Source organism: Cetorhinus maximus, chromosome 15 (assembly GCF_964194155.1).
Source record: "Cetorhinus maximus chromosome 15, sCetMax3.hap1.1, whole genome shotgun sequence".
Lineage (NCBI taxonomy): Eukaryota > Metazoa > Chordata > Chondrichthyes > Lamniformes > Cetorhinidae > Cetorhinus > Cetorhinus maximus.
Window position 1 is genome coordinate 79,104,761 of NC_135893.1, and position 23,283 is coordinate 79,128,043.

The 23,283-nt window shown below is 39.2% G+C and overlaps 1 protein-coding gene across 3 annotated transcripts in view; it reads left to right on the top strand.

Moving 5' to 3' along the window:
- The window catches only part of mettl22 (methyltransferase 22, Kin17 lysine), a 188,672-nt gene that overhangs the window by 153,598 nt on the left and 11,791 nt on the right, over positions 1-23,283 (top strand). For all 3 annotated transcript variants that reach the window (XM_078558699.1, XM_078558700.1, XM_078558701.1), the window contains 4 exons: positions 1,486-1,557; positions 13,283-13,336; positions 15,433-15,513; positions 19,249-19,351. In XM_078558699.1, the coding sequence (XP_078414825.1) occupies positions 1,486-1,557; positions 13,283-13,336; positions 15,433-15,513; positions 19,249-19,351 (310 nt within the window). The remainder of the gene's footprint in view (positions 1-1,485; positions 1,558-13,282; positions 13,337-15,432; positions 15,514-19,248; positions 19,352-23,283) is intronic.

The window sequence follows — 23,283 nt, forward strand, 5'->3', positions numbered from 1 at the left end:
CTGTTACGACTGGGATGGGAGGAGTGCGCAAATTATCAAGCCCCACTACTCCGCAGGCCGTACCATTAATTTAAATATTTAAAATGCTCACCAAAATGGCCAATTGTGTACCTATACTTCTAGTACCTAGAAGAAAAGAGACTCTGACCAGGCTTCTTTCAAAATACACAATGATTAATTTATTTTAAAACAATACCTTTAACAATTTGTAAGCACTGGTTAACACATTATTGTAACACACACACACACACACACACACACACACACACAGTATCTCTGCAGAGTTGGGCTTTGGAGGACGGGCATTATAAAATAAAGGATAAAGTCTGCAGGGTCTCGACATTGTCGACCTGGAGTCCCCTCAAGCCGAAGACTAGCCGCTGGTCCCAGTGGATTTCTGGACGTTCTCACCAATTGGTCTCAGATTTGCAGGTCCAAATGCAGACTAGTTACACTCAGATGAGGGTTCTCCGGCTACAAGTTGATAGCCACACACAATTTAAGGCAAGGTAGAGATTAGGAGCCAATTAGAGATGCCTCCTTTCCTCAGCTTGTTCCCCAACAAAGCTGCCTTCAAAACAAGCAGGTTCACAACTTAAGTTTTTTTCCTCTCACCCATATGATTTCCAGTAAGTTACCAACCTCCCTTTTCAGTTTTTTAAATCTCCATCAGTTAAAGTGGTTGCAGTTCAAAACAAACAACTAGATCTTCCTCAAGTACCACCAAGGTCCGGTGATTTCTTGGAACAGGCCTGCTTGCTGACAGTTCCAATGTGAACTTATGACCTTTTTTTAAAAACCCCACCATGTCATGCCATGTCCTTTCATTTTGTAAAAGAAAAATTCAGCCTTGAGAGATATGATTCTAACAGTTCGAGCTTGGCTGCTAGATGGCATGTCTGGTGATGAAAGTTCAGAACCACAGCTGATTTGTTAATCTGATACTTGAACCAAGTAGGTCTACAGTTCTTCAGGGCACTGTTGATAAATTTGAACCAGCCTTGCTTCCTAATGGAATCTGAGGGGGTACAAACCTGTTATTGGGACTGGGATTCTTCCCATTTACTCCAGGTGCTCCTAAGTACATATTGTTTTAGTTGAACAAGCATCAAGGTTCTACTGGTATTCTGTACTAGTAAAGTTCATTATGTTAGCTCACTAAATTCCAGCAGTTTATCTGAACACACTTGGGGTCCCTAGGCCTTGGTTTTGCCAAACTGTATCTAAGTTCTTTGAATTTGAGCAAGTGGAGTATGTCCCAATGCAAAGAGTGCTCTCCATGTTGAATAAGCAGAAATTTTACAGGTGTAGGCTTCTCAGTAACTTCGACCTAAGCGGAGTGATGTGTTTACCTGAGCATCTGACACTCACTTAAATTGTATTAAGCACACTGTTATCATTCTTCAATTATCATTCAAAGTACAGTAATTTAAATATAAAAAATGTTCTAGCAGTGTTATGAGTATTTGCTTTTTATGTTTCTAGATGTTGGTGAAGATCTAATGAACATGTGTGAAAGAAATATCATTGTAAACAAGCATATTTATGGGGCAGCAGGTAAGATGAGGTTAATGGTGCTTTGAAAGAAATATCAAATAATTGTATTTTACATGTCATTCCAACTGATTGAGACAGTAACTGGTAAAATAGAGTTATTTCCAAAGCAATAGCATTAACAGGGATTATTGTGTCATGAAGATATAATAATTTTCATAATGTTATTGGAATTTATTGTAAAGTACACTGATAGTGGGGTCTGTGTCTACGGACCTGTGTGTGTGTGTGTGTGTGTGTGTGTGGCGGGGTAGGGGGGTGCGGTTGCTGTTCAGGGTATCGTATTACTTTGCCTGGGTCTTTTAAAATCTATGTGTTTTTACTGTTGCCTTAATGGAGGTGTAACTGGGAGTTAGATTAATCAAGGGAACTAGAAGTTATTATAGTCGTAATTTGTAAACCTATGTATGTGCTTAAAATCATTTTTTTTATTTAATAAATGTTTAATTTAGTTTTTTAAGAAAATATAAGACTTGGTGGAATTATTACTACTGAATTCAAGGCACACATCTCGAAATATACAAATTGCAAAATAGTTATGGCAGTTGTTTCAAGTTTCCCTTTGGAATTTGAGCAGCTCAGCATTTACCATCGGCTGTGCCACAACAATTGCTAAAGTATCGACCTTTGGTATAAGATTACATTTATACTACAACTATAGCATCAATATGAAGTGGCTTCATTTTGCATCAGCTATAAAGTTGTAGTGTTGTAGACTGTAGACCTACTTGGTTCAGGTATCAGATGAACAAATCAACCACAGTTGTGGTTCTGAATTTTCATCACCAGACATGCCATCTAGCAGCCAAGCTTGAACTGTTAGAATCATATCTCTCAAGACTGAATTTCACTTTTACAAAATGGAAGGACATGGCATGATCTGGACATTTAGATGCTAACCTGGTATTTTTTTTAAAAGGTCATAAGTGTGTCCGGAGTCTGGACCTGATCTGACCCTGGAAATGGGAGCAATACTCCCAAGATGGAGCAATCTAACTCCACAGTCAGGTCTCGCCTTGACTCCAGAAATATGCTAACTACTTAATGTCCATATAATTGGAGATTCTGTAGTTGTAGAGTAAATGAAGTCCAAAACCCTTTCCGCATTGTGAATACTGGTTTCCTGCCAACAATTGTACACTATGTGCTGTTGCCTCACATGTCATAAAGTATTTAAAATGCTGTTCCTGAAATTCCAAAAAAATCAAATTTTTTCAGTGAAATCAGCATTGAAATGTTTTTGCATGCATTCCTACTCCTAATACAGACTACATTAATAGATCTGCTGGGTAATATAGAGTGAAAAGGTAATTGCTTATTTACTGCAGTTTAATAATTATAATAGATTTAAGGCTACTGTCTTGGACAAGGAAAAAATATATTTTGTTCAGAAAGAGAAAAATGTTGGCCTGGATTTTCGTGGAGTCAGGCTGTGTTGGGAGGCCTTTAAAAATGCTAGGTGGGCTGATTCTAGAATTCCTGCCCCTATTCCCATTTCCAGCAACTTTGGTTGGCACGGGATAAAGCTGCAGGTAGCCAGCCCGCACGCAGCATTTCCCCCCCCTTGCCGGCTCCATTGCGGGAGTAGGCATTTCAAGCCCCCTCTCTACTCCGCTGCAATTTTGATGCAGTCGGCCCCTTCCAATAGTAGACGTGATGCACAGCACATCAGAGAATTTGTGAACCATGGGGCTCCCTCGCTCCGAGTGCAGAACCTAAAAAGTAGCCATTCAATATCACTATTGAAATATATTGCCTCTCTTACTTTCTTATAAAAGTGTAAATCAACCACAGTCATTCATAATATTAATGTCAGAAATGTTTACCTACTTCAGACCTCTTAATCTTGTGCAAATAAACACAGTCTTGAAAAACCATATCAAGGAAAAAATAACAGCACTTGGTAACAGATGTCAATCAGACAAAGCTTGCAGTCCTCTTTGCAGGCGTATTATCATTGCCTGCTGAGTTAAGTGCAGTACTCATTCTTAGAGCTCGATCAAGCATTCGTAATGTGACCATCTGGCTACTGTATCCAAAAAGGCAGGCTGGCCAAACATCTGTTTTTCCACTTTTTGAGTGTAAGCTGAGCAGTTTTTTTTTGTCAAAGGAGGTTTTCAAAGCCTCTACTTATTTTCTCAGTTTCAGGATCATTGTTGCTTCGCCACCTGTCCGCCTCCATTGCTGCCTCGGGCCTGCCTCCATCCCATCCCGCCTCCCTGAAACGAAAATATACAGGTGGGGGCCTCCTTAACGGAGACACGTTTGCAGGGTAGAGAGCTTTCCCAAACTCACGCTTCCCGACTCCTTCACAAAAATCTAGCCCATATTTAAGACCTAGACCACAATGTTTAATAAGTCGGATGGCGTCTTAAAAATATATATTTATTTATAAACTCACAATGAAATAAAATGTTGGGATGATTGGGACCCATGAGGAAAAGGAAATAGTCAAATTGCAAAAGGCTGCAAGAGAGACCCAAAAATGTTTCACAACTGTTGGGTAGATGGAAGGCCAGAGAAGAGGAGCAAATGATCACGGGATCAGTATAATGAATAGATTTTGTATAATTTTTCAAAAGGAAAGACACTAAACAAATTCCAGTGATAGTGGATGAAATTATGGATAGCAAATATAAAAGTTTTTAAAGAATTGGTTATGAAGAAGCTAGAACATTAAAATACTCACAAGGCTACCAAGCTAGATTCTATAATATCAAAGGATTTTAAGGAGGAAATTGCTATGGCTGATCATTCTCAGAACTTGATAAATACTGGAATAGTGCCCAAGTTCTGGATAATAGCAAATGTAGTGGTGATTTGCCCAAGAGCAGGTCCTGTGTTCATTTTTCCATGCCCCGTGGTCCTGCACTTTCCTCTTCATTTGTTCATAAGAGCCTCCCATTTTCAACTTCAATGAACAATTGACGAGGGAAAAGAATACATGAGGTGGTTTCCCGTTGCCTTCCTAATGTTTGCTTAAAGGGAACACAGGTCCTGTTCCCAGTGGATCCTCCGCCTGTCAGCAGCTATTGTCCTTCAAGGTTCTAACACTTCTGCCATCACCACCGAAAATTTGCCAGTTCTACTACACCATTGCTCATAACTCTGATCATAGGACTATTACCTGGGCCTGGAGCGACTCACAAGAAGGCAGTGACAATCACCCCCTGAGGTCTCAAATGGCCCTACTACCCAAACATACATAGCAAATATAGTTCCAGTATTCCAATATGGAGTCATATTAGCAGGCTCTTATATCTATTGTGCAGAAAGCACCCAAAAGAACACTATTATTATTAAACAGAGTAGTCAAATTGGTTTTAAAAATAATAGATCTACTGGTGATAACTAAATTAGCAAATGCATCCATGGAACATGATAATTTCTGTGCTACTGAGACAATGGAATTGGTGTCTACCTAAGTTGTAACATTAAAATAATATATTTTGTGATGTACTGTATTATCTTGGGGAAGTAATAGATACGATGAAACTTCATAGAACTTCATCATAGAAATGTTATCTTACTAAGTCTCTTAAGTTCAGTACAGCCGTGCTTGAGAAAATAAACTGTATATCGTTTGAGGGAGGAATAGATTGGATGGCCTAAAAATATGATAATGCTGCACTTTTTTAATAAGTGTAAAACAAGGCCCAATATGGCAGGCAGTATGTGATCATGTGCATTTTGAGGAAAAAAATATCGCCCACCACATTGGTATCGGCATCAAATGATGGTGCACCCTTTGCATATGGAAATAAATGGTCTAATTCTGTTTGATGCCCCTTTTACCAAAAAAGTCAGTTTACATGTAGTCTAAGCAGCCCCTCCCTGCTCCAGTCACACAAGAGCTAACTGAGATCTATACTGGCGATACAGTGACCCAAAATTCAAATGATGTTTGTTGACGAGCTACCAGGAGATGCTATGTAGGTATCTGAAATTCATCAGTCTAATCTAAATAAGACTTGATGCCCAGTATAACATGGGTCTCACTCCTACCCAATCCGGCACAGGGATTGCTCCCTGCACTTAGTTTGTGATGGCCAAATATTTGCAAACTGATGTGTTTAAATTGATCCATATTAAGTGAAACTGGTTCTAGGGTATACAGCAGGTTACTTAATCAAACACAGGATATAGATAGCATACTTTATGCTAAAGTCAGGGAATGTATTAAAAAGCTAATAAAGTTGCAATGGAGATGTTCATTTGTTTGTGATCTAATTGGAAAGATTACAGTAAGAATAAATCAATTACCATGGGTTGTTAGATTTTCGACCTTCTATCATTTCCATGATGCAAATGGTCAAGCAGACTACAGAGAGGAGAAATGTGAGACTCGTCATTATATAATGATCAAATTGCTGGCAATATGATGGAGTTTAAAATTAGATTCACCATAGAGAAGTAGTGTACATGGACTTTTAATTGTAATAAGGCAGACTTTGAAGGGATGAGGAAGAAACCAGGAATGGTAGATTGGCATACACTATTAGATGGGATTGATGCAAGAGGAAAGATGGAATATATTCGGAGACCTAATGAGAAACAAATATAATAATATTTGGTTTAATAATAGTAAGGAATAAAATTGTCTTACATTCAGTATTTAAATGCCAGACAAGGATGGCTACAAGAAAGACTAAACGAGGTCAAGAAATCGATTGAGGAATCAAGAAGGGAAAAGGCTGTTTGATATTTTGTTATTTGCATCAAGATAGGCTACTAAGTTGTCTTACAGTAAAAAAATCCAGTGGGGAAGAGTAACCATAATATGATAGAATTTCATATTGAATTTAAGAGTGATTTGGTTAAGTCCGAAACTAGGATCTTAAGTTTAAGCAAAAGCAATTAACGTAGGTATGAGGTTGGCTAAGGTTAGATTGGGAAATTTGATCAAAAGATATGATCGTAGACAAGTATTACTGAACATTTAAAGAATAATTTGTGATTCTCAACGAACATACTTGTCTCTCACCCTCCCTTGGAATAAAGCTCAAATGAAATCGAATTTTCATCAGAGTTGGGTTCTGGCTCGAAAAAGGCTTGTATTCAGGGCTCTAGTACCTTCTATCCCCTATTCATTTTAAAATTCCTAGTTATGTTTTGTCTAGTAGGCTAGGATTTTTCTTAACATTTGGTTGTAGCACTTGGGAAACTTTACAACTAATAGACTTGTGACTTCTGGTGAGCTGTGGGTTTAGTGGAGTGTCCCTTTTAATTATGCAGTCCTGGAAAGAATTAGATTTTGCAGGCTATTGAAAGACAATGCTTGTACATTAGGGATGGGCAATAAATGCTGGCCTAATCAGCGCCGCCCACATCTCATGAAATAATAAAAGAAAAATGCGAATTTCTGTTACTGCATAGTTTTCCTCCTCGTACATACCTTAACTCTTCAATGGCTGTTTCTACAACCCATGGGTTGGATAATTCTGCTTCCTGTACCTTGATAACTCTTATTTCTAAGGTGATTTTGAGTGGTGAACTGGTTTTTGACCCCTGAAAGGTGTCAGGATTCACCTCCTGCACCTTGACTTCAGTGGGTTCTAAAGTGGGTAATTCTGCACAGACACAATTGTGGTTTTCACAAGTGCTGTTTGTCTTAGGGCGTATTGTCTTCCCTTTTCCACTTACCTCAGAGCGAGATTCTGCCCCATGTCCTCTGGGACACTACTGCCTTCAGGTGGCGATCCAGCTTCTGCTGCACTCCTTCCCTGTGGCACTTTGTTTAGTTGAGGCATCTCCCTCACTTTCTGCCTGCCTCCTTGGTAATTCTGTTGGTCCCTATTTAGATCCTGAAAGAAGGTTTCTCCTAACCATACCTCGGCTGCTTTTCCTTAAATGTTTGCAGCTTTTATCCCAGCACTTTTGCTCTCCTCTGTACCCTATTTTGGCCCTTTTAAATTATACAGGCCTTACTCTGGCCTTTATAAATTTCCCTGCCTTAAATTCTATTGGCTGTCCTTTACCTCTTTAGTGCTTACTAGTTCTATTGTGTCCCCCTTGCCCCCCGCCCCCCACCGCCAAGGCATTGTAGGATCTTAGGGGTTTCCTGAGCCCTGTGGAACTGAGCAGCATTTTGCTTGTTCCCATTATTTTCCCCAGTCTTCGTGGACTGTTGTGAACCCTCTGAACACAAGATTGCACTTCCAGCTAAGTCATTGTCTAGCCATAGATCCACCCCTTGCATAAACCCGGTATCATCCTGACCGTCACTACTCCAGTGACCAACTTACTCTGCAGGTAAATTTTATCTAAGGGAACCTTCAAGCATTTGCCAGGAGCCCCTTTTACCAACACAATGGTATTTGTTCTGCTTTCAGGTGGCATCTCTACAACCTTTGCCACAAGTAGGGTTTGAAGGCAGGCAGTGTCCCTGAGGATAGTTATTTCTTTTCTCGGAGCCTGAGATACTAAAGGAGTCATTTTCCCTTGGTGTAAAAAAAACACTGGTAGGTATCCTGGTCCTCCTCAGTTACAATTGAACTCAAGTTCACTACCCTCATGACTACTAATTACAGTGTCTCTTGTCTGTTTTTTGGCATGCCAGCAATTTTCTTTAATATGCCCAGATTTCCCACACTAAAAACACATAGGGCGTCCTCCTGCTGGTTTGCAATTCATGTTCTTTTAAAAGTGGGAGACTGATCTGCTTTTCTTTCCCTGCTCTTATTTTCTCTGGAGCTTGTTTCTGTTTCATCTTCCTCCACCCAACCTCTCCCTAGCTTGCAGGAGTTACTAAACCCAGGTATATTCTGAGTTAGAGGTTTGTGGGTCAGTTCATAGACTCTGCTATAATAGTTGTCTCTGGCTTTGGAAGCTTTGTTCCTCCACATAGGCTTTAAGATTGTACGAGAGGCAGTTTTTGAACTTCAACAAAATTATTTCACTCGCCGTCAAATGCTAACTGTTTAATTCTCTTGACTGTGAGGAAGGTTTGAGTGAGTTTTTTATCAGAGTTCTGGAATTGTTGGTGGTACGCCTCCTGTACGAGTCCATAGGCACTTTGGATAGCAGCTGTTGTCTGTTCATAATTTACAGAACTATCAGCAGGCAACAAGAAAAAACCTTTTGGACTTTCCCCTTTAAGTGACCTTGCATCAGGAAAGTCCAGACTTCTCCTGGCCACTTTAATCTGTCAGCAAACTTTTCAAATGAGGTGAAGAATGCACCTATATCATCCTCATCAAGTCTGGGTACTAACATAGAGTACTTTTAAAAAAAACTCAAAGCTTGTCACCGAACTAGGGTCATTTGAATCACAGCAGCTGCTGCACTACATAAAGGCAATCTTTCCCTAGTCAATTCAATTTACTTTAAGTGCCTTTCCTTTTGGGCTTGAAATTCCTTTCCTAGCTTTTCCAGCTGGAAGGTTCATTCTTTTTCTCATTCCTCTCTCTTTTCCCTGACTCTTTTTCTCTTTTCCCTGTATCTTTCTCTCTTTTCTGGCTCTCCCTCTCTGCCTTTCGTTCCTCCCTATCTTTTTCCTGGAATTCTAATTCTACCATCCACTCTTCGAGGCAAAGTTGCACCGAGGTAACCTGCTCTAACTTGGGCTCCGGATCCTCTAACAGTACTGATTCTGGGTGAGGGAAAGGTGCTCAACAAGCCCTTTCAACACCTCAGGCCCCCATGCCTTATGAAATATATTAAGTTCTACCTGTTTAACTATGGATTTTAGCTGTAGTATAGTGAGGGATGCTAATTTAGCCCAAGTTAAGTCTACCTGTTGCATGAATGCTTTTACATCAAAGTCAGCCATATTACTTACTATTGTTAGTTTTCTGCTGTAATCTCTTTTTTTTATTTCAACAATTTTGGCTGTCACCTTTCCCTTATACTTCCAGTTTTCCCTCAAAATCAGATTAGGCTCAATTACGCCAATGAATTTAAACCCTGGATGCAGCCCCCAATTCTGCCAGGCACAGAATGTATGTGTTCTTTTACTGCCCATAATAGTATGTTTTTTACAGAAAGTGGTATGTCTTTTCTTACCCTTGGAGAGCGTATTTCAATTAAATAGTTCAGCAGCAAGCTTTCATGAGCTTAAAATAAAGCAGGGTATTTATTCTCTCACACTTACCCTGAATAAAGGCAACATTGCACACTCAATCTCATGCACACATGCACATACATACAAAGTTTGGATACACATAAAGGTTGTGCATTTTTACAGATTAAAGCTAATTCAGTCTCTGATATACAATTTCCGGTCTCCCATGCCTGTGGTTTCTTGAATGGACTCGATGATTTAAAATTGAAGTGATGGTCTTGTAAAGCCAAGGGTTCACAGCAGGTTGTGAGGTTTCTTGTCGTCAAATATCTAGGAGGTTGGTTCTCAGGTGAACTTTAAAACTAAAACTGGTTAAGTATTTTGGATGCTTTATGACTTGCAGCTAGTTTCAGAATCTGGTTCTCGGACTGGCTAATGACTGGTTCTGATGGATCTGCCAGGTCCTGGGTTTTTAAAGGTGCACTCCCTGAACCCAATGTCAATCATATGACCGCTGGGTTAACAATCCTGATTTGAATGGGGGAGGCCAACATGACAGAATGGGAAGTTGATAATGGCCATCGGGTTTTCATCTTGCCTTTTGTCCATTATGAAACATGGAGACAGCCTGTCTTGAAATTGCATTGTCTTAAGGTGGCCCATCCTTAGACAATGAGGTAGTTGAATTCCATAGGTGGTTGTGAGGTACCCTCACCTATTCCCATATTTAATTAGGTGTTCGCTGGATACTTGATACTGCCTGTAGTCCAAAAGTCACATGATTTGTGACAGCCAGCTTAACAGCTTACTTGTGTCCATGTGTCCAATTTTTAAAAGTATGACTGAAAGTTCATAATATGACATGCCTTTATGGGGCATGATGAGAGTAATTCCATTGTCTGACATATAATGTGGCATCCTTACTTGTGACAGGATTTTTGTGTCCTTGACTTCACTTATTGAAATCTATTGCTTTGATTGTGGGAAAGCAAATTTTTTTTATTCATTCTTGGGATACCGGCGTCGCTGGCTAGGCCAGCATTTATTGCCCATCCAAAATTGCCGTTGAGAAGGTGTTAGTGAGTTGCCTTCTTGAACCACTGCTGTCCCTGTGGTGTAGGTGCACCAACAGTGCTGTTAGGGAGGAAGTCCAGGATTTTGACCCAGCGACAGTGAAGGAATGGCAATATAGTTCCAAGTCAGGATCTTAATTGGCTTGGAGGGAAACTTGCAGGTGGTGGTGTTCCCATGTGTCTTCTGCCCTTGTCCTTCTAGATGGTAGCAGTCTTGGGTTTGGAAGGTGCTGTCTAAGGAGGCTTGTTGAGTTCCAGCAGTGCATCACTGCTGCTGTTGTGCGTCGGTGGTGGAAGGAGTGATTGTTTATGGATGGGGTACCAATCAAGCGGGCTGCATTGTCCTGGATGGTGTCAAGCTTCTTGAGTGTTGTTGGAGCTACATTCATTCAGGAGAGTATTCCATCACACCCCTGTGCCTTGTAGATGGTGGACAGGCTTTGGGGAGTCAGGAGGTGAGTTACTCACTGCAGGATTCCTAGCCTCTGACCTGCTGTTGGAGCCACAGTATTTTTATGGCTAGGCCAGTTTAGTTTCTGGTCAGCGGTAGCCCGCAGGATGTTGATTGTGGGGGATTCGATGATGGTAATGCCATTGAATGTCAAGGGACAATGGTTAGATTCTCTCTTGTTGGAAATGATGATTGCCTGACACTTGTGTGGCACGAATGTTACTTGCCACTTGTCAGCCCAAGCCTGGATATTGTCCAGGTCTTGCTGCATTTGGACATGGACTGCTTCAGTATCTGAGGAGTCACGAATGGCGCTGAACGTTATGCAATCATCAGCGTACATTCCCACTTCTGACCTTTATAATGGAAGGAAGGTCATTAATAAAGCACCTGAAGATGGTTGGGCCTAGGACTGTTTTGAAGGCATGTCAGAATTTCTTCAACTGTGATTTACGTTGATTCAGGAATTGCCATTGTTTCTGGAATTTTTTGTAGATTTTCTATATTTAACCTTGAAATCTTGCAACTGCTTAAGAAATCTTGCATTAACTGAACATTAGTTTTGTCTTGTGACAAGCACTATTTTGGAGGGAATGAAATGATGATCAATCCAGCACTCTATTCTGGTTATCTTGACAGCTTTGATATCTTGTTGCAGGACCAGAAGGTAATCACGAAGTGTTCAGAGTGTGAATGCAGCCACATTGTTTGAATTCGGTTAGAAAGTGAAAAAATGTGTTGTTTACATCCCATCTGTGCTACTGCATAGAACGCTGTTAGTTTTCCATTAGTCTTTCTGACACTATAGCAACCTGAGATCCCATTCCATGTTTTTAAATTTAACTAGAAACTGATTTAATGTCACCTAGAATTATCAACTTACGATTCACAAACGAGTTTTTGCCTTGTCACATTATTAGTCATAATAGGGGCATAGATGTTAACCAGGTTAGTGAAGTACTTCTTTGTAAGTGTGAGACACTCTTGAACTGGTTGCAAAACAGCTCGTTCATACATCATTATAAAATGTTGCTTGGTAGCTTCCTCCAAGGATTTATCCATGGCCCCCTCTATTTCTTATCTATGTGCTACTCCTTGGCAACATCTTCCAAAAACAAAGTATTAATTTTCACATGTACACTGATGATACCAGCTCTACCTCACCATGTCCTCTTTCTGCTCCTCCACTGCTGCTAACTTATCAAACTGTATATCCAACATCCAGTACTGGATGAGCAGAAGTTTCCTTCAATTAAATATTGGGAAGACCAAAGCCATTATTTTCAGTCCCTGTTCAAACTCCGTTCACTAGCTACTGCCTCCATCCCTCTCACTCAATAGTCTGAGATTAAACCAGTCTGTTTGCAACAAATGTCACATTTCACACCAGGATGAGCTTCCAACCTCATATGAGGAACTAATTCTTATGAGGGTGTACATCCAGGCTGCCATATTTACTGCTGCGCTGGCAGTCAGGTGCCATGCAACAATGTATCAGTCCACCCGTCACATGGAGAGTTGCAAGAAATACACTCGATGTAGCTCCAGAATTTTGAGTCTAAAAATGTGACGATTTCGAACTTCTGGGAACAGGAAGACACAACAATTATGTCCTAGGACTGGGGTGCCATCGTATTCATGTAGTGGGAGGTAATATGAAGATGAATGCAAGATGACTTTGTACTTAAGTTTAAAGTTTGCAGTGTTCACTTTTCGAATTATAGTGGGTGATTATAATTATTTGAGTGTGACTGAAATCTACATACATTTTGTAATTAAATTGCAAAGAGGCATTTAAAAAAATATAGTTAGGAAAGTTTGCCATTCACTTTACAAAATCTGAAGAACGAAGCAACTGGCACAAATTCTGTGGTGTATAGAATGTGTTGGTGTATTGACAACAAAAATCCCTTTAACATTAAAACAAGCCATTTAAAAGAAGAAAAATTGCAATATTTGATATTGGGGATGAAGCTAAAGGATAATCTCAATCTCATGCTTGAAGGGAGCAACATTTATAGCCCAAAGTGCAGCTTCCTGCTGGGACCGGTGATTGAGGAATTTACCCTAAATCGAATTGATGAGCCTGTTAAGATATTTTTAAGGGAAATATGTTCTGATTTGCATTAAAATATTTTTTTTTCTTTTTTTCATTTTTCCTAAATTAAAATTAAATATTTTTTGTTGTGCATGAATCAACAGGAAGTGAAATTAAAGTGAGGGAACTGGACTGGCTGAGGGATGAATTATGCACAGGTAAGAGATTAACTCAATTGCAGTGTTATCTATCTAATTATACATTGCGCACATATCTCTTCAAGGAGTTAAGCAAAAGTACAGGTTGTAGTACTGTGGATTTGCTACTTATTTGTATTGTGTTTTGCTGCAGTGAGGTGTGGTAAAGGTTTATGTAGTTTGGGCCAGGATCCATACAAAGTTGCTTTACAGACTAGCAAGCATCAAGGATTTGGGAGAATTTACATTGCTTCTAGCCTAGACTGGAATCGCGATTATTTGCAAATGACAATATGAACGATTTATTATTTTATGTAATTCTCTAGATCTAGTTCTATGTCATACAGAAGTTATTGAGTATTTGATGTCCGGTGAGCCAAGAACACTAGAAATGAGAACACTAGAAAGTTTGTTTGATTCCAACTGTATGTTGAATTAACTTAAGTCAGCCACAGCAGCAATAGTAGTGTTATACAATTGACTCAAGTATCCCAATAAGGATAAACTAGGTAACTATAGATCAATTAGTCTTTCTTACTTTTAGAGTCTGTAATTCAAGATAAAATTATTCAGCACTTCAAAATATATGGGTTAATCAAGGACAGCCAGTATGATCCAAAATGTAGCACTGCTCTATTAAAATTCAACACATATAGGTGACAACGTACTCTCCAACAGCTTCTCTATCCAGTATTTGTGAAGCCACTTCAGTGTTCCCCAGAGTTCCATCATTGGACACTTCCTCTTCCTCCATCCACGTACTGCACCTTGATGGCATTATTTGCAAGCATGCCATGAACTTCCATATGTATCATCAATACCTAACTCTAACGCCTTGTCATGATTCAAAAACTGTTAGCCAACTATTCTACTGTCTGCTCATCAGTTACAGGTGAGCTGTAACTTTCAACTGCTCAACATTGTATCGCTGAAGTCACGTTGTTCAACTCTCACCAATTCCAACGTCCCTCTTATTCTGACCCTTGTCCTGCTGGTTTGCCTAGACTAAACATTGTTGGGTACAAACTTAATATCAGAACACACACTTAATCCATCCCAAAACATTGGTTTTCCCAACTCCCCATTCCACAAGCTTCAATGTATCCAAAACTTTGTGCCCTGAGCTTTTCCATAGATACTTGGACCCTCACTGAGATTCACTGACTTGAGCGATTAAGTTCAAGATCCTCGTCCCATTTTCTAGATCTTGCTTCACTTTGATTCTGCATTCTTCTTTAATTCTATGCGTCAGCTCACATCCTATACTCTTTTAACTTCTTTTGCTTCCAGTTCACAAAAACTGTATACCTCTACCTTTGCAACGTCACCTTCCTCCTCCCCTAGTTTAGCTTACCTGCTCCTTAAGCCTTAAATGTTTTGTCAGTTCTGGACATTATTACATTCACCACAAATTTCAGCGAATCTGAACCTCAACCGCACTTTCACCACATTCTGCTTTCCCAATAATTCAGTTCATGCTGACCTACATTGCCTCCCAGTTCCCTAATGCTTCAAATTTAAAATTCTATTTAAATACTTTCATGACCTTGCCCTTCCTTACCTCAATAACATGCAACCCTATAACCCTGCGCCCACTAAACTCTTTTACTGACTCCAGCTCTTTGTGCATCCCACAATCCTGCCCTCTGATTGGCAGCTATTCATTCTGGAATTCTCTCTCCTAAACCCTCTACTTCTCCACCACCCTTTCGCCCTTTTAAGACCATCCTCTAAAACCGAACTTTTTGACCAAACTCTCCTCTGGCTTATTTTTTTCCTGTGTTGTGATATTTTCTACATGAACAAAACTATATAAAGGAAAGTTATTGCAGCTGTGACTATTTCTCCACTTCTTGTGTGATGCTACAGGAGAGCCATTCCTTAAACTTTCCAGCTCACTAACCTTGCTATCTCTTTGACCATGTCTTTAGTTTCTTTTGCCTGCCGGTTAATTAAATTAATAACATAATTGTTAATGCATTACTTATTAGCCCACTAATGTTGCCAATAATAATTGCCATATTCCTGTTTGATTTTCCTTTCAATTTCTGGGTTTTTTTTAATATTTTTTAAATTAGGAATTGCTAGATACGTTATTCTATCTTTTTTTGTTCCAGACACTAAAAACCCATATTGTTGGTCAGAAGAAGAAATAGCTAATTTGTATGATCATACCGATGTGCTCCTTGCTGCAGATGGTAGGAGGTTTTTATATATATAAGATGTATCTTTATACATATCTTTCTTACATTAAAACATCAACACTGCAGAATTGTTTTCAACTTTTAAGTACTATAATGTCTTTTTGAATGCCTTGAAATAAACCAGTATCTTTCCATATGTAGAAGGGTGAAGTTTTTCTAACATGATATTTGTGACTTTGTATCTATCACATTGGTTGAAATTTTCCAGCCCCTCATGTCGGCAGGATCTTCCAGTCCCGGTAATGTGAATGGAGATTTCAGTGGCTCGCAGGCCCCGCCGCGGTGGGAGGCTAGAAGATTCTGGCCATTGTAGCTGTTTATCATCCATGTTAAGATAGCTGGAGGACCAGATGCCATAACTTATTCTTTTATTACTGTTATACGCTGCCTGGAAAGCTGAGCCAAACTCCAGCTGTGGTTCTTTTTCTAACACTTTTTAGTTTTACTTTTATTCCATTTATTACCTAAAGGCAATATTTTAACCATTAACGTGTAATTTACTAACTTAAATTCATCTAGATGCAATAATCTGAAATTTCCTCCCTAAATCTTTCCACCTCCATCACCCCCTTTAAGACCATCCTTAAAGCTCATTAGTTTGACCAAGCTTTTAGTCAACCTTCCAAACAGGCTGGATCTTGATGGAATAATAGTAGCTGGTTAAATCAACCCAGCAAGTTCAAAGGATTAAGAGGCACACTGTGAGTGGTAAATCTCCAGAATTTACTGCTTGATTCTGTGATTGATTTGCACAAATGGTACCCCACCCTTAGCCTCCCCATTAGTTTTAAGAATGTGCTGGACTTATACATTAATTGTCCATTAACCTGCCACAGAAAGTCAGGGTTGGAACTTACAACATAAGTACCTATTCAACTATGTGAGAATTGTTAATGCAATGCCAATCAACCTCTCTGGCTCTTATTGGAACTGTATTTTTTTTTTTAAAACTATGTATGTCAGAAAAGTGATGTTTAGTGTTGACATTCGGAGCCAGATCATTGATATTTACACTGACACACAAAACTGTGCATTCTGGATTGTTACTTGAGGACAATCTCTGGCCCTGAAAGAGAACAATTTAAACAGTTCAGTCTCATTCTTTCATATATTAAATTGTTGTTAGAGATTAAAAAAGCCACGGTGCCCAATAAAATTCAGCCTTGAGCCAGAGTGTTCATAATTACGCTGACACTCAAAACCATAGTGGTCTGGATTGTTACCTGAGGATAATCTCAAGAAAACAGTCAAATGTGATGATTATACTGAAAAGTTAATGCCTGACAAAGTACCATTCTACAAATGGCTGCAGTGAACAGAATGGGCTTGATTTTGCAGTCAGTGGCGAATGAACGACACTAGCCATTAGTCACACTTATACTTGCCGACAAACTCTTTATGGCTTTTGCACTGGAACTTTGTGATTAGAAAGCTATTTGGCCACAGCTTCCTCTACAGGGCCTGGGACCTCTGAGAATGGGCCAAGCAACTGTGTGATTAACCAGTCAGATTGAAGAATCATTAATGAGCGGTGTAGAATCTGAACCAGGAAGTATCAATGTCAAATTATGCACACAAACTAAAGAGAGAGAAAAAAATGGAATGGGCAAGCCCTAATTCTTTCTGCTGTGGGTATGTATCACCTATGTACAGCAACTTCACACCATTCAATATGTTTCAATATCGAGTATCTCGGTGAAATACTGCTGGAGGAACAATTGGATGCTAATTTTTTGATTTCCGCATTTAGCTGCTCGTGCAGTCAGCAGAAGTTGCTGTCCAATTTAATATTTCGTAACTGAAAGCTGGTAGTCTCACCATTATTTTATTATTTAAATATTGCAAGCAGTGTTTAATTTATCAAGGAAGCAACAGTAATTACTTTTTGTTACATACAGCTGAGCTTTAGCAGCAAATGATACATTGTAGGTTAGATTGTATAATGCTCCTGTCCTTCTAAACGGCATACCCTCTAATTTAACTTTGAGTTATTGCAGGAGATCCACTGGAATTCTATAAATGGACAAACTGAAATATGCCCTGCTATGCTGTTCCTGCCTTATCCAGTTTGGCCAAGGATAGCTGAACAAGTCAATTACTCAAACCCAAGTTCACCTCAGGAGCCACAAATTGTACTGTCTCCTTCTTCATTTAGGTCTTCCATTCAATCCCCCCATCTAATTTTCTTCCAGGTTCCACAGTTCTCTGTCTTTGGCACTATTACATAAATCTGCCATTTAGCTCCTCCATCTCAGGTAAGGCCCTCCAAATTGTCATTCTATCACTTTCTAGGAGTACCCACAATCCATACTGAACACATATTCTGCCCAGCACAATCTTCTAAGCTAAAATATGTTTTGTTGTTACACTTTAGTCTTAATCACTTTGTCCTCATTTCACCAGTCTATGTCCTCCCTGAAGTCTCCTGTTCACTAAAATTCTAATTTGTGTCGCCTGCAAAATTTGAAATTATGCTCCCTGTTCCAGTGTTCAGGTCATTAATGTATATCAAAAAGAGCATTGGTCCCATTACTGACCCCTGGGAGTCTCCACTGAATATTTCCCTCCTTCCTGATTAACAGCTATTCATCACTACTCCCTACTTTCTGTCTCTTAGCCAATTTTGTATCCATGCTGCAACTGCCTCTTTAATCCCATAGTGAAAATATGCTTTTTGCCAATTTTGGCTTGGTTCAGAAGGGCATCATTTGCCCTGTCCCATTATAAAAATCACAACTCAGACCAGTCTTTAGTGCTTTTTCTCCTGCCATTTACTTGTATTAATGTCTAATGGTTGCTCAGGATAAGGTCTCTTCTGTTTGTCAGTTGGTTGTCTATTCTATTTTTAACCACTGTTTTTGTCTCTCAGCATTGTCTTTACAGGTCAGTTGCAGAAGTTTGAATTCAGGTTTTTCTTATTTTCTTTCTAAATATCTTTGATTACATGGAAGATTGGTCTGTGCCGGTAACAGGTTTCCATTTTTGCCCATTCAATTTTGAGTCTTATTCAGCAAATAACAGTCATTAACATTGTCTTTGTTGCTTTCCGTTGAGGCACGTCATTATTTTTTAAAAGTACAAAGCTTATTTTGACCTCTCCAAAAGGGCATGCAAAGAGTAATTTAAGCTGGGAAGGAGTGCATCATTTTATGTATCTCGAGTGAGTCTTCAGAATAGAGGCTGAAGAGATACCCATCCATTTCAGAATCTACCCGAAAAGATTCATATCACACAGGATGCATTTGAGTCATTCAAAGGGCTAATTCTCGACATGAGCATCAGTTAAAGCAAACTCTGTGCTGTATACCTTAATGGCGAGGAAACCTTGGCAGTCTGTCTGCAATTTCGTGCATGTATTGTGCTGATTCAATACCTTTCAAAGCAAATGTACTGATCTAATCTCAAGCATCTTCTCATAATGCTTTAACTATCATCTTTGGTGGAAGAGCGCTGAACAAACAACACACATTCATGGCATAGGGACTTCAGCTTCCCTTATACCTTTGATTCTGAATTGGTTCACTCGTTGTACATCAGTATCTCATCTGGTCAACATTTTAGATTGAAGCATCTGTAGTGGTTGTCAAGTGGCCTTAAGCACCTGAAGTGGAGTCATTTGGGGCTGTGTTGATTTTTAGTTTAAGCATCAAATATGTGAGTGAGGCACCCAGTTCCATAGGTTTTTAATTATATGTACACAGTATTAAAAAGTTCCACTTTTTATTACAGTATTCTATGATGATGATTTGACAGATGCATTTTTTCAGACAATCTACAGAATTTTGAGTAATTTGAAAAATCCAAGCACCATATATCTCTCCGTAGAGAAACGGTAAGTCTAAAAAGCAAATTTGCAAGAAATGATGAGTGTATGTTGTAAAAACTGCCTTTTGAGGGTTCAGGTAAAAATCTTGCAAAAAAAACTATCAATCCAATGTATAAGACTATTTATTGAACTTTAAAAGTTACTATTAGCCAGCATTCTTACTTCTTGCTGAAAATAATTAAGTAGAGAAATGTAATTACATGAAATAGTAGACTTGGTTTCCTCCAGAGGGGAAAGCTGTTTAATGGAAGTATTTATCAATACTATTCAAATCAGTTAAGTCAGGGTGTCCAAACTTTTCGAGTAGCTGACTTCTGCTGCATTGCAACCAGTGAGTAGGCGGCTTCTGATTAAGGATGAGCTTACACTAACTGTGCATGTGAAACACAAACTGTTCCAATGTCAAGGTTATATTTTAAATGGGTCTTTAACTGTTCCCTCCTTCCTCCCTTCAGAGTCAATGCATCATTGCACTATTGTTGAGCTTTCCTCATTTGCTCTTATGCCCCTTCCTCTCTCTGCTTTCATCAATGTCTCTATTCTTGTTCACTCTAACTATTTCCCCCCTTTCTTGTGCTTTTGTTTTTATTTTTGTCTCTTCCCCCTTAACGATGGATATTGTGTACGACAGCATTGGAACTTCTTGGAGCATGATGGAAAGGGATGTCAGTGATGTTACTGGGGTTAAGGTTGAACTGTATATTGGTTGTAAGTTAACCATAAGGAGGATAGAATTACCGGCAATCTCACTCAACATTTGAGTGTTTGATCAGTCAGTTGCCCCAAAGTAGGCTAACCTTTTGCTCCCACTCCACTATAGAGTGACAGATTAGTGAGGTGAGCATTAGTGCTAAAAACTTGGACCTCTGAAAAAACTCTGCCCGTGAACTTGCAGACATTAAAAGGAAATCTCAAGCATAGGTATAACCACAGGCTTTGTCGCCAGGAGCACATTGGATTGTTGGCCAGTTTTCCACCTTAGTACTGGATTTTCAGTTCAGTACATCTCTAAGGCAGGTCCAACCAAAGGAGGGGTGCAGCACTGCTGGGATCAGGAGTTGCATGTCAATCCGATGCTCTCCAGCTGAAAAAAATCTATAATACTGCCTGAACTTTTTTTTTAGAAATCCCGTGAACCTATCTGCAGATCTATTATGCAAGGAGAAAAACATGAAGCTCCACAGACCAGTTAAGGTCAGGTTGCAAGCCAGATTTGGCTTGTGGGGTGTGGCTTGGACATTACTGGACTAAGATTAATCTATTTTTTTGGAGTTATAAAATCAGTAATGTTGGTGCTTCGGAAAGGAATATTTTTCAGTTTATGGCATTGGATGTCAGTGTCAGGCACTTCCAGGTTAGATGTAGTAAGGTCCAAACCCAAATTGAAACTATTATTCTGTCCAATAATGTGCTTTAGCTCCAATTTCACCTTTCCTAAGGTTGCTGCTTTATTTACTTGGCTGACATGAGTGAAATGTATTAAAGTGATGCCTCTTCAGCCAGATGAGCTTACAAGAGTGTATAGATTGCAATGCAGTCGTTTGCAAAATGGTGCATCAAGTTTTAAATTCAAACAAGAACAAGCCTTTTATGCAGCAAGTATAACCTAGCCACACAAGGTAAAAATATAAAATAAGAGATAGCTAAGCAGTGTCGGTGTTTATCATCAATGGAAGTTTGGCACAAAAACTGTGCACAGTTCTACAGCATATTGAGCCAACATTGCATTTGGTTGCTCTGTATAAGTTTTGTGTACAAAAGAGATTTGGTGTGAGAATCATCATATTACAACATTATGGATATAATTTTAATTAATGTCATGGGAAGTTTTATGCGTATGAATTTGTACTCAGTAGGAACTAATTTGAAGCCCCCACTCTTTCTCACTTGAGCCTCCTACACATGTCAAAAAGGAACTTTGAATCTTTCAGTTTGAGCTGTATTTAAACTTGTGTGCCAGAGGTAAAAAGACATTGTTTTAATTCAGTAATCTAATCCACAAAATGGAAACCAATACATTTGTCACAACGTTAATTGAGTTTTATTCTAAATTAACAATAAAGCAATTCAGTGCACCATGAGGTTAAAGGCAGGGAATTTATGGACAGTCCAGTCTACCATTAATATATTTTGTTGAATTTTATGTAATTAATCGTATGAGTACAGTCAGCACCTAATTCATGATTACTTCATTTATTTAAGGAAAAACTTCCTTATCATAAATAGACTGCATCTTGTTGCAAATTCAGCCTGAACAGTGTCCTTGATTGACATCCCTCGTCAGTTTTCTTCCCTTTCCTCCAGTGTTCCTGTCCTGTAGGTGATCATTCCAACTGGGTATTATTTTGTTTGATGCTAATCATCATTCTATATTTTGCCCAAATGGCTATTCTCCCTGTAGGAACCTAGACACTGAACACTGGCTAGTTGTATGACCATTGGGAGCATCAAAGCTAAACTTGACACTATCTTTCTTTTCCATAAGTCTACGTAGGAATTTTTCAGCAGGTATCACAAGACAGCAATATGGCACAATGGCTCTAGTGGATTTTCTTCTTCAGGTTCCTGGAGATCCTTTCTTTTATCTGGTTATAATGAGTTAGATATCCAAAATGATCTTTTGGTCTTTTTTCTAATCGTGCTCCTCAGCCCTAGAGTGGAAGTGACTTTTGGGCCATTGCATTTGATCTCTACATGAAACATACAGCAGCTGCACTGTAAAATAAATGAGGCAGAAGAAACTCTAAATTAAGTGCTGTCAGCTCTAGGTTGCAGCACAATTCTTAATTTTATTTCTGTTATTTGAGGTTTTCTTTTAGAGAGCAGTGTTGTATTTTTAGTAGTAAAGCCCAGTAGGACCTTCACAAGGCTTTAGATTCTGAAACGAAAGTTGTGATTGCACAAGATCCATGTGAACAACAATTTTGTGCTGCTGTGGAATCTGTCCTGTAATGCAAATGAACCAGTTTACACGGCAGTGGAAGAATTACTTGAACAAGTCTAAATATAAAGGCAGCATCAATGCAATACTAAGATAAATAGTTGAGTTGCTAATTGCAAATTGTTTTAAATGCTTCTATTGGTATTTTTCCTGTTGTACCTGTGTTGCCAAAATGGACCACCTTGACCAGACTCAAGCTCTTCATATTCTGTGATTGACTGCTTAGAATGTTTATGAAAAAGTATAGTAGAGTGATTCTCTAAAGCAAGAGTGGGTGAAATCTTACCAGTGTGAGGAGGCAGCTATGGTGGCGGGTGATGCAGTCCCCCTCCACAATGATGGCCTGACGGCTATGGCCACAAATAATTTTAAAATTTCCTTACATCTTCAGAGAATGTCTTCACTTTGAGGTACCCTCACATTCTCCAATCTGTCACAATTGCACCCATCTCTCCAGGTGGAGCTTGTGGACCCCTTGTTGTCTTAAAAAAGGAACCAAAATGGATTGGCACAATAAGCTGTTCACAATATTATGACTGATGTAATATGTCACGGACAGGAGGGGGTTTCTTTTAGAATAGCCTGATTTCTCCACTCATTACCTGTCCATAAAGAAAGGTGTGTTTGATTTTTGATTTCCCCCTTTTATGAGTGGTGGCTTATGTTCCCCAACACTTCAATTTGGAGTGATCCAATCCTCTATTAATAACCCCACAGCAAGCTCGAGATAAGGTAAAATAAGAGGGTTGGTTTATTTTACACACACACACAAAACCCTGGAAAGGGGTTTCACAACGCCCGCTCCATTTTACAATAAAATAGAGATTAGGGAAAGAAAGGAGCTCAGGGCAGAGACCACCATAAAAATATCAATTGTGGTTTCACATGAGTCCAGAATCAGACTCCAATGAGGAATTGTTTCGCTGAGTTCGGCTGGCAGAAGACTGGTGGTGTAAGATTCACTTTTCCAGTGATATTGATGTCCTAAGGTGAAGTA